Source organism: Simochromis diagramma, unplaced genomic scaffold (genome assembly GCF_900408965.1).
Source record: "Simochromis diagramma unplaced genomic scaffold, fSimDia1.1 OVJJ01000163.1, whole genome shotgun sequence".
NCBI classification, from domain to species: Eukaryota; Metazoa; Chordata; class Actinopteri; order Cichliformes; family Cichlidae; genus Simochromis; species Simochromis diagramma.
This window is the reverse complement of record NW_024387454.1, coordinates 10,933-23,664: the sequence shown is the minus strand read 5'-3', so window position 1 is coordinate 23,664 and position 12,732 is coordinate 10,933. Positions and strand designations below refer to the sequence as shown.

Here is a 12,732-nt window from a genome sequence, read left to right as displayed (position 1 = left end):
TCGTGGCCCCAACCTATCCCAAAATTCATAGCGCGGCCCAGCCAATCCAGTTTCCAAGAATGGCGGCAGCTACTCTAGTTTTATATACTCTTTACGCTTTCTGGGTCACAAAATAACTTTTAAGATATTTTTCAGGCGGAATGTAGCTGTGTGCAATTCAAATATCTGCTCTGTTTTCAAGAATCACATATTGGCAAAAGTTGCTCCTTTTTGTTACCCACCAGCTCGATAAGCTAGCCGCGGGTTTCAGGCTCCCAAGAGCCGGCGAGAACACCGAACTCCCCGGCACATCATTTTCAGATCCCCGGGGTCTTTAGCTACTCAGGTTAACATGATATAAGTCACTTAGATGACTTAAAAAAATATTTTTTTGCTTTTCTCAGGTGTTTTTTATTGTTCCTGAGTAAATCGGTTTGGCTGAGATCAAAGTTATAGTTTTTACACCGCTGAATAAATGTCACACAAACTGATTAAAGTGTGAGAGTGGTTAGAATTTACTCCAGGTCCTGTTGTATTTTAGATAGCAAGGCAGACGGCTGAGTTTATTATTAAACCGACTGAGCATCTGCAAATTTCATTAAAGTTTAATAAACTATCTTTGTCTTTATTTTTAGTTAGCACATCTTAAACACTTAAAGCTGTAAACTAATGATAGTTTTATAAGAGCAGATGCTGCTGGTGCAATAAGCTGCATGTTTTACATCAAATGGATGCATGATGATTAGTCAACTATCAAATTGGCCTTGTGGGCAGCCCTAGTCTGAAGTCATAAAAACAAGATTATGTATGTTTTTGATGGGTGTATTTTAAAACTGGAAACATGATGATAGAGAACAACCTCTTTTTTCTTGAGCGGCCTCTTCGTCCTTACATGTGTGTAACAGACTGTCTCTTCTGCTGTTTGTCTTTTTATCAGAGGAAACTGAAAACTCTCATGATTGCTGGCTGTGCCGTGGGTTGAGCCACCAATCTTCTGTTTCACCAGGTTGATGTTTGATGTTTCAGCAAACTTCACACAGCAGAGGAAACCAGGACATCCTGATCCAGACTCACACCAGTACACTGCAGTATCTGACTTTGATGTGTTGATGTCACATGTGGATCCAGTCATTCTCCTACAGTCAGAGTACAGTCGGCCGTCCTCAGAGAACTTCCTCACTCTCCACTCAGTGAAGTTTCCCTCACAGGTCAGTGAGACAGAGTCAGAGGTGAAGTGTTGCACTCTGTCAGGACTCACTGTGAGAGACGCTGCTGAATGAACATCTGGAAACAACATGCAGTGAAGAGACAAAGCTCACAGATGTTGGGATTCAAATATCACAGTGAAAATATTCTTTTGCTTTAATGTTTAAAGGTCAGTGTTAAAAGACGCAGTGTTCGTATAATTTTCACCTTCAATGATAACCCCACCCCCCCCCCCCCCAAAAAAAAAAAAAAAAAACCCATCAATTTACATTTTTTTTGCTGTTGCATTACTTGAAAAAAAGAGAGAGAACCAATCTGACCTGCAGACCAGACAAACTTTGGTCGACTGTGATCAGTGTGATACTCTGGGTCTCCTCTTCCAGCTCTGCACACATATCCTGCTGTGTGTGTCTGTCCATGAATGATGTAGGAGTCCTGTGCAGTCCCACTGCCATCAGGTAGCAGCTCATAACTGGAGGATTTCTCTGATAGATCAGGAACAGCTTTATACCAGTAGAAGCTCCATCCTGCAGACGGATGTTCAACCTCACAGTTCAGAGTTACTGAGGCTCCAGGACTCAGCCATGATGGAGACACAGTGAGGACAGGACGGGGTTCATCTGTTCAACAAAGATTTTCTCTCAATGTTTCGTCTCTTAACTCTGAATTCAATGTCACTAAAATGTTGACTCACAAATATTTATGATGAACTTTCAGAGTGAGACTATCTAAACATGTCAAATATCTCAACATGTACTAATAAAAACACATTTTTACAAACTGTTTCTATTTCCAGGTTAAATGAACTATGACTCTACTTACTGTCAGAAACTGTCAGTGTGACTGAATCACTCCACTCTGTTGTTTCATGCTGTGAACTTTTCATTCTGCCCTTACAGCGATAGTTTCCACTGTTGGATGATGAAGCAGATCTAATCCTGTATTCATTGTGATTTGGAGCTTTTATCATGCTGTTTGTTTCCCACTCATAATCCCACTCAGTGTCTCCTCCATGGATCTCACATCTGACAGTGATCGTCTCTCCTCTGTATATCTCAGACCAGTTTGGATACAGAGTCACAACAGGCCTGTTTGAGGCTGTTACTGTTCACGAAAGTACAATAAAAACACATGAATGTCAAAAATGTTAATGCCTTTTGTTCTTCATCTTCCTCCTTAATCAGGAATTTATCTGACTTCATGTTAAACTGACCAGTTTTCCCAATCCTGACTGACTGGCTGTCCTCTGTGTAGAAACTGGGTTTCCTCTTCCTCCTCTGCCACCTGGTAGAGTCCTTCCTGTGAGACACTGATTTGTCCAGTTGAGTGGAAAACTGCATCTTGTGTGGTCAGGGCTTCAGAGGATTCTCATCTCTGTACCAGTAGTATTTCCATCCAGATGATGATGATGGGGTTCACAGAGCAGGTCAGGGTCCACTGCCCCCTACTGGAACAGCTGTGTTATCAGCTCTCAGTTTGGCCTTTGGTTTATCTGCAGTTCAGTTTAGAAAAAGAACAAAAGTCAATGACTGAATCAAACCAGTTTAAATAACTTGGTGGAAATATGAAATAATAAATATCACATAACTTTAATGGTGAAGCTACAACAAACTGTACAACTATCACAAAACACAACACTAATCTTTCATATTTAATTTGCTGCATTTCTAAGTTAAAAACACACATGAGGAACAATCAGTGGATTTAATGTTTCTTAGTGGATTGGTGGAGCAGCTGAGACAGATTCAGCATTTTGTTTCTGCATTTCATCTTTCATGTATTAGAGCTGCCACAGCAGAGAGTTACTCTCATATGTTTGTTCTCTTCACTGTGAATAAAAAGCTGCTGTTCAGGTTTTTGTTGTTGAATAAAAACTAAACATTTTACTGACCAACATGAAAGGACCAGTTATTAAAGCTGTAGAAAGAAGAAGTGCTTTTTCCTTATTTAGATACTCTGGATGAAAGATCTTACATGATACAGTCAGTGTGATGATATCACTCCACTCTGAGAAGAATAGTCCCTTCTGCCCCGGCAGCTGTATCCTCCACTGTCAGACTCAGTAGCTCTGATGATTCTGTATTCATTGGATGTTGGAGGTGTGTTTAACTTGGCTGCTCTCCATTCATACGTCCACTGAGCTCCTTCACCTCCCCTGAATCTCACATCTGACAGTGACTGTCTCACCGCTGTATATCTGATTCCAGGATGGCTGCAGGGTCACAGTGGGCTTACTGGGAACTGTTCACAGAAAAATATCCAGTTAGACACAAATAGAAACATAAAAATTCTGATGTTTAAACATGAGAGTAACGTGAGTGAAAAAAAAATCAACCTCAAACAGGCTACAGGGTTTTAAACCACACCTCGGGCCAGTCTGACCACTGATAACTGTTTTTGATCACGGCCACATCCCACTTTGTAAATTGCTACAAACAGCACAAAAACAGTCAAAACCAGGCCACAGGCAGGACTGCTTCATCAGGACGTACTGGGATATTTTCAAACACCCTGACCTGTAGCTGGTTTTTGATAGCATACTGTGCTACATGAAGAACTGTATAGCACAGCTGCACAGTAGCACAGAGGAAATAGCTCCACAGGGTTATACAGGTCACCCAGAGGATAGTCGGCCATCCTTTGCCCTCACTTGAAGAACTGCACAGCTCCCACAGTCTAAGGAACACCGAAGAAAATCCTTCAGGATCCATCTCACCCAGGTCATGCACTGTTTTGAACGTCTACCTTCCGGCAGACATTTCAGAGCATAAAGACAAAAACTAACAAACTAAGGAACAGCTTTGATCCCTTCAGCCATCGCCATGCTGAAACACTGAACAATCAGATCCAACACAACTCTCATATACAGAGAGTAACACAGAAACAATAGTGTTGTTGTTTGTTATTAAAACAAATTCTGAAACTTTTCACTACACGATCAAATTTTTTCTCATCAATTTGAACTTTTGGATCTTCACACACCTTTCTTGAAAGGTGTAAATATTTTTGTTGTGTTTAATTTATGTTTTTGGAGAGCACATTCTCTGTAAGGGTGAGTCCTTAATCTAACAATTTTTGACTTGAATCAAAAATTGTGATTCAATTTTTGACTTGAATCAAAAATTGTGATCACATAAAACAACTACACTCACGAGTTTCTCTAACTGTGACGTCACTGCTGTCCTCTGTGTAGTAACTGGATCTCCTCTCCCTCCTCTGCAGTGGTACAGACCTCCTTGTGAGACACTAATAACTGTTTTTTCCTTTATTTCCTCTCATGAGCTGAGCTTTAGAAGAGACTGAATCACGTCTGAACCAGTCAAACTTCCAGCCAGCAGAGCCCTCCACAGAGCAGCTCAGTGTCACACTGCCCCCTGCTGGTATGACTGAACGTTGTGCTGTCAGTGTGGCTCTGGGTTACTTGCTGTTGAAGACACAAAATAAGTAAAACATTAAATCATCCTCAAGAATAAACTTGTTACAGCACTGATCAAACTAAACATTCACTGATTAATTTATCTACAAACAGAAACAAAGTAGTTTTTGTTGGAGCTCTTTAAGCACCTGCAAGGATAGCATGCTAATGCTAAGCTAGCCAATAACCAAGAGTGATGAACTTCATCGTAACAAACTGATGAGCAGTCAGGCTGCAGCTCCATTTCTACCTGTTCATGTTTCTACAGTAGAATCACCATGACAACTGATTTAAGGTCTCTTTGTGCTGGTTTTGTGTAAGAACTTTTTTGCTTTACTTTTTTTGAGAAATGATCCAACACTGATTCCAACAAAGAGGGGAAATACCTCCAACATGCACAAACATTTGACCTCACAGCCTCTAATTAATCTGCATGAATGTCTTTGATATTCTGCTTAGACATTGGTGGCGACTCTCAAAGTGGAGCCAATGAGAATCAATAAATTCTTATCAATTCCCATCCCTACCTGCATGTGACACATTAGACTGTTTAACAAAATTAAAGATTTCACTGATTTATCATTCTCTTATCAAACTGTCATCTCTGTACATTCCTCTTTAAATTGCTAATATTTTAAGAGCCTCCATGGTGTCTCTCCTTTCTGTTTGCACAGTGAGAAAAACTGTTGTCCTGAGCTGCCTGCAGACAGCTGGATCATTGTTGGAGTTTTCCTGTTAAGACAGATGTAAACATGAAAACATGAAATGTCAGCATGAATCATGGTCCAACTCACATGAAACTGTCAGTCTGAAGGCATCACTCCATCCTGTTAAGAGATAGTCACTGCTACCCCGACATCTGTAGTCTCCACTGTGGGACACTGAAACTCTGCTGATCCTGTATTCACTGGATGTTGGAGGGCTGTTTGTGTTGGGTGCTGTCCATTCATATTTCCACACCTTTCCTTCACCTCCCTGAATCTCACATCTGAGAGTGATTGTCTCACCAGTGAATATCTGAGACCAGCTGTGCTGCAGTTTCACAGCAGCCAAAACTGCTCAACAAACAAACACAAATATTAAAATGAAAAAATCATAAATTAATTGTTACTTCAGTTTAATCATGAAGTTGTGTTTTATTTCACAACAAGATTTCACCCTCACCTTGTTTCTGAATTGTAACTGCAGCACTGTCCTCTGTGGAGAAAACTGGATCTCCTCTCCCTCCTCTGCAGTAATAGATGCCTCCTTCTGAAATACTGAGCGTGTGCTCTGATGTTCCAGCTCCTATTTTCTGAGATCCAGAAAACTCTGAGTCACGTCTGAACCAGTCAAACTTCCAGCCAGCAGAGCCCTCCACAGAGCAGCTCAGTGTCACACTGCCCCCTGCTGGTATGACTGAACCTTGTGCTCTCAGTGTGGCTCTGGGTTTACTTGCTGTTGAGTTTACAGGAAAAAGTTCATCAGATTGTCATTTGCTTCAGGAAGAACTTGTTATATACGAAATGATCAAACTTTACACATTCACTCAGTCATTAAGCTTCTAGCACCAAACAAAAAACATTTGCCTGCATGTGACACATTTGAATGAGTGTCTTCGTACAAAACTACACTACAGATTCCCTCTGATTTATTCTTCATCTATTCAAAGACAAATGCTGCACAAACAAATTACTAATGCTTCGTGTCCTCTCTGCATTTTCCTTCAATAATATTCTAAAGTGACACTACACTGAATGGTGTCTATTATTGTTAGAGCAATGTGACCATAACTCATCAGTGACATGGATCCACATCAAGTTTAGGTAGTTTTCTATCATTTAAAACATAATTTCCAATACTGTAAACAACTGATTTACATAGAAAACTCAACAATCAGAGAGGCTGACACACTCCAATGAGCTCTACAATAAAATAAGACCACATAGAAGTCTGTTAAGTTTTATTCAGCTAAAAAAAAAGAAAAAGATGGAGTCTGTGTTCGTCATGAGACCAAACTAACTAAACACTAAAAATATATGGAGGCGTTTTTTTAATTTTATGTTCATATGTGTTAAATTATCCCTTTTTGTAATATGAACACAAACCTTCTGTTATCATGTTTGAAAGTTTACTAGACTAAAAATGAATTAACATCTGATTTGTGATTTTATTTAATAGGCAGCTGATTAATTTTCCCAATTAAAGGTTAGATTAACACAACAAGTAATTTGAAATAATCTGGATGAAAGATCTTACATGACACAGTCAGTGTGATGATATCACTCCACTCTGAGAAGAAATAGTCCCTCCTGCCCCGGCAGCTGTATCCTCCACTGTCAGACTCAGTAGCTCTGATGATTCTGTATTCATTGGATGTTGGAGGTGTGTTTAACTTGGCTGCTCTCCATTCATACGTCCACTGAGCTCCTTCACCTCCCTGAATCTCACATCTGACAGTGACTGTCTCACCGCTGTATATCTGAGTCCAGGATGGCTGCAGGGTCACAGTGGGCTTACTGGGAACTGTTCACAGAAAAATATCCAGTTAGACACAAATACAAACATGAAGTCATTTTGAAGCCTGATTTTCTTTTTGCTGTTGTTCAGAGGAGAAAGTTTTACTGCATCCTGGTGACATTTTGACTGTAAATGAAGCTGGATTTAAAAATCAGTGTTTACATTTATTTACCGTGTGGTACACGTGTGTGGTGGCCCACTGGTGTATCTGACTCACATAGCCTGTTCTCCACACACTCCACATTTATAAAGTGATCTACAAATCCTAACATTACAGCTAACAGCTGCATTTTCCCTTTGAAGAACCACTTACAGCTACAGAGACAGGGAGTGAAGGTGGACAGTATATCCTTGTTTTTTATGGCAACAAATTTACCTTGAAAGTGGTACAACTGTGTATAATATGATTCACAAGCAGAAAGTAAGATTTACAGATGTGTGCAGTGATTTTGTGTGCAACTTTTCAGGTCTCCAGTTCACACAAACTATTGTACAAATGTGTCGACACAAACCTGAGTAACTGCTGATCATTGACGCACAAATTTTAACGTCTGGATTGTTTTTCAGATTTCTTTCTTTAAAATTCATCGTCCATAATTCAGAGATGATAATAAATATACAGATCTTACATGACACAGTCATGTAAGATGTATATAAATATGTATATAAATATACACGGTCAGGGCGACCGTGGCTCAGGGGGTTGGGAATCGCATCTGTAACCGGAAGGTCGCCGGTTCGATCCCTGGGCTCTCTGTCCTGGTCGTTGTGTCCTTGGGCAAGACACTTTACCCTACTTGCCTACTGGTGTTGGCCAGAAGGGGCCGATGGCGCGATATGGCAGCCTCGCTTCTGTCAGTCTGCCCCAGGGCAGCTGTGGCTACAACTGTAGCTTGCCTCCACCAGTGTGTGAATGTGAGAGTGAATGAATAGTGGCATTGTAAAGCGCTTTGGGTGCCTTGAAAAGCGCTATATAAATCCAATCCATTATTATTATTAATACAATACAAGATGTCTTAATAAGAAGAGAGCTTTTTTACCTTTTAAGAACTTTTTAACAAAAACTTTAAAGAGGAGAAAAACAGCACAGGCCTGTGCAGGCCTACTTTAAATAAAGCATCACTCTGCAGGTCTGTTTGAGTTCAGAATAAGTAAATAAAATGTAGCTGTGGTCCAATAATTGTAAAATAAGAAGAATAATCATGAAAAACTATTTGTATATAATTATGTCTTCAGTCCGTTTCAATGAGCGATCATCTTCTGTTTTTTTCATGCAGCTACGGGCAGCCCTGAGTATAAAATACATCAGCTCAGGGTCGAAAACATAAAGATATTTATGCACAATAACAGCAGATCTGATGATAATATACAGCTCACAACACCTTAAATGCATGTGGATGAATCACCTGGCATGCACAGATCACGTCTCGTGCCCACGTGGGGTTTGAGTCTAATTTATGTCCTGTTTTCATGTCCACTTAAAGTCAGTTTAAGGTGAAGAAGCATTTAGAAAGAGAGGCCAAAAATATTTAACAAAACACAATTTAAAGACTAACAGCAAGCTAATCAGCTATAAATATGCAATTTTTCTAGTCTTTTTCTTGAGTGGATGCCACAATGTTTATTTCTACATTTGTATGAAACACATAAAAAACTTAAATAACTGAAGGTTTAAAACTCACAAGTCTCCTGAACTGTGACGTCACTGCTGTCCTCTGTGTAGTAAACTGGATCTCCTCTCCCTCCTCTGCAGTGGTACAGACCTCCTTGTGAGACACTAATAACTCTGTTTGCTTCATTTCCTCTCATGAGCTGAGCTTTAGAAGAGACTGAATCACGTCTGAACCAGTCAAACTTCCAGCCAGCAGAGCCCTCCACAGAGCAGCTCAGTGTCACACTGCCCCCTGCTGGTATGACTGAACTTTGTGCTGTCAGTGTGGCTCTGGGTTTACTTGCTGTTGAATTTAAAGGAAAGACAAACATCAGACTGTCAGTTGCTTCGGGGAAAAACTTTGTTATATAACAAATAAGATTTCAACATAAAAACTCAATAGTAATTTAAAAAAAATCCAATTTATTTTATTAATTTACAATTTATGTATTTTTTTAATTCAGTAAGTGCTTAATAGGTCACGACCCTGGATGATGGGTTAAGAAGATGGATGGAGTTCATAATAGATCTCAGGTTTCTCAGGTAGGTCGGTCCCTGATCTCAGTGTGATCATCACACTTGATGCAAACAGGCACCAACAGCACAAGAAAAAAAAGTTTCCTCAAAGCAATTTGATGAGAATCAACAACTGGCAGCAGCACACATGAGGACAGCACAGGTATCTCAGCTAACTGTTAGCCAGCTAGAGAGCCAGGAGCTAACACTGGATATATTAACATGATGAAAAACTTTATCAGAGTGAATCAAGAATCAGGTGAGACTGTTTTTATGCTCGGCCACCAAACTGTACTCCTAAATGCAGAAACAGGTGAACTATACACTGTTAGCTGATCTGAGGCCAGCTGTTAAACTGGGATATCTGAGCTTCCACTGTTTACCTGATTTTTTTTAGATAAAGTGAGTGAAAAACAGCTGATTTATAGAAAGAAATTTAGTTTAAAGGAATGAAAATTACACACACAGTCATAATACAATATAAAGACCTTTAAATATCAGCTTTAAGTAAATTGTTCTAGCATTTCTGTTGTTTATTTATTTGAAATAAAGTGGAATGAGTATGATTTTGCTTTCATAAACTGAATTTGAGGCGAACAAGCAAATCAATGAATTTAATAGAAATAAAATCAAAACCTTTAGATTGTAAAAGCTTTTTTTCTTTTTGTATTAAACCCAGTCATGTGTGTGTTTTAAATCAATTGTAACAAACAGCAGTATTTGATGAGATCATAAGCCAAATTATTTTTTATATAAATTGTAGAATTTGTTGTTGTTTCTTGAGGACGTTTGAAGAACACAATATTTTTTATACTGTTTATTTCTGTCATTATTGTCCTCGGCTGATGGAGCAGCAGGTCAGCATTGGCGTCTCTATACCAGCTGAAAGTTGATGACACAAAGTGGTGACAAACTGTCTACAATGAGGCTACTATCAGCTGCAGCTCTTTGTCTGACTAACAATGTAACATGCTTTGTAGACCATTGAATCCATCCTGTGCTGACCATTATGACATTTGTCAAATGGAGATCACACAACAAACATGACTTACTTGATGCTGGACAATGTGAAGGCTTCACTCCACTCTGTTGAAGAATATGAGTCATCTCTGCGTCGACTCTTACACATGTAGTCTCCACTGCTGGACTCAGAAACTCTGAATGTCACATCATTATTGTGTGTCCACTGTGTGGGTGTGCTGGGTCCTCTCCATTCATACTCCCACTCAGTGGTTTCACCTCCTTCCTGCACCTCACATGTCAGAGTGATCGTCTCACCTCTGAATATCTGAGGCCAGTTGGGTTGTTGTTTTACAACAACTTTATTGGAAACTGTTTCACACATATTAACAGTTGAGATACAACAGAAACATGAAATCAACACAGAAAACTTCACATTGTATGTTTGATAATCATGAGTAAATGTATATTTCAAACTAAATGACTGAACTCACAGGTTATCTCAATGGTGACATCATCACTTATATCAGTGTAGTAAACTGGGTTTCCTCTTGTTCCTCTGCAGCTGTAGATTCCTCCTTCAGATACTCTGATATCTCTGTTTTGTTGATCTCTGATTTGAACTTCAGAGGTTGTTTGGGTTCGTCTGAACCACTCATATTTCCATCCATCAGAGCTCTGCACAGAGCAGGTCAGAGTCACACTGCCCCCTACTGGTATGATTGTTGTTCCTGCTGTCAGTGTGGCCCTGGGTTTATCTGCAGATATGAAAAACAAGGAAAGAAAATGTAAGCCATCCATTCGCTTATCCTTTTCAGGGTCGCGGGGGGGGGGGGCTGGAGCCTATCCCAGCTGTCATAGGGTGAAAGGCAGGGTACACCCTGGACAGGTCGCCAGTCTAACACATAGGGACAGACAACCATTCACACCTAGTGGCAATTTGGATTATTCAATTAACCTATCCCCACAAGCTGCATGTCTTTGGACGGTGGGAGGAAGCCGGAGTACCTGGAGAGAACCCACGCAAACACGGGGAGAACATGCAAACTCCACACAGAAAGACCCCAGCCTGATGGTGGAATTGAACTCAGGACCTTCTTGCTGTGCAGCACAGTGCTAACCACCATGCCACTGTGCTGAATATAATATAAGCCATATTTGTCTAATCTCTTCTGCTTGATTCTTTTCCTTAGTCGTGGTTTCTTAGCAACTATTTGACCATAAAGGCCTGATTCACACAGGTTCCTCTGAACAGTTGATGTAGAGACGTGTCTGCTACTGAAACTCTGTGTGGCATTTATCTGGGCTCTAATTCTGAAGTGCTGTTAACCTGTAATTTCTGAGGCTGTTGACTTGGATGAATTTATCCTCAGCAGCAGCGGTGACTCTTGGTCTTCCTTTCCTGGGGTGGTCCTCATGTGAGCCAGTTTCATCGTAGCATTTGATGGTTTTTGTGAAACATTAAAAGTTTTAGCAGTTTTTCCAGACTGACCAACTTTCAGCTCTTAAAGTAATGATGGACTGTTTTTTCTGTTTGCTTAGCTAATTGGTTCTTGCCATAAAATAAATTCAAACAGTTGTCAAAATCGGGCTGTCAGCTGTGAGCCAACCTGATTTCTGCACAACACAAAATGACAAAAAGCAGGTAAAAACTCCAAAACACATTCAAACTCCAAAACACAACGAAGTGCTCCAGGACGCTAGGGGCAGTGTTGAGCTTTTCTCTGAGCAAAGCACACTGACTGTTCGCTAAAGTCTGATTAAAAACAAACAAAAAAAACAACAGTTTGCACATTACCTTTAATATAAAGTGTGGTTGTTCTATCCTTGCAGGTGTTTTCTGGCTGCAACACGTTGTCACTCCCAAACAGAGATGGGCAGTAACGCGTAATCCGATTACTTTTTCAAGTAACGAGTAAAGTAAGGGATTACTATTGCTTTCCCGGAAGCATGCTGCGTTACTGCGTTACTAAAACTGTGATTTTTGCGAGAATGTCTCATGACAGTGACATAAGCGAGTGCGACGTTCGTGACAACAGCTGTGGTGCAGATCAACAATGGATAATATATCGAGTGCGGGAGAGAGTATGAGCATGCAGCGTTAAAGCGTGGAAGTACTGACCTTACTTTGAGTTTGATTCCATGAAAAGTGACAAAAACATTAGCGTCCGTTGTGCGTGGGAAGAAAACTTCTTTTACTGCAAAAAATGGTAAATGGCCTGTATTTGTATAGTGCCCTAAGGACCCCAAAGCGCTTTACACATTCAGTCATCCACCCATTCACACATACTGGTGATGGCAAGCTGCATTGTAGCCAACAGCCACCCTGGGGCGCACTGACAGAGGCGAGGCTGCCGGACACTGGCGCTACCGAGCCCTCTGACCACCACCAGTAGGCAACGGGTGAAGTGTCTTGCCCAAGGACCAACAACCGGGACTGACCGAGCAGGGGATCAAAACCGGCAACCTTCCGATTACAAGGCGAACTCCAACTCTTGAGCCACGA

The 12,732-nt window shown here is 40.5% G+C and overlaps 1 protein-coding gene across 1 annotated transcript; it reads right to left on the bottom strand.

Annotated features, from left to right (window-relative positions):
• Positions 1 to 246: 246 nt before the first annotated feature.
• On the bottom strand, positions 247 to 10,984 carry LOC120722841 (Fc receptor-like protein 5; the record flags this gene model as incomplete). The annotated part of the gene is made up of 11 exons (XM_040013980.1): positions 247 to 317; positions 967 to 1,263; positions 1,506 to 1,805; positions 2,008 to 2,289; positions 2,399 to 2,494; positions 2,624 to 2,677; positions 5,395 to 5,655; positions 5,765 to 6,037; positions 8,782 to 9,086; positions 10,319 to 10,598; positions 10,721 to 10,984. Coding segments are annotated over 11 exons (2,483 nt in total), but the record flags the coding sequence as incomplete, so codon positions are not given.
• Between the last annotated feature and the right edge of the window lie 1,748 nt (positions 10,985 to 12,732).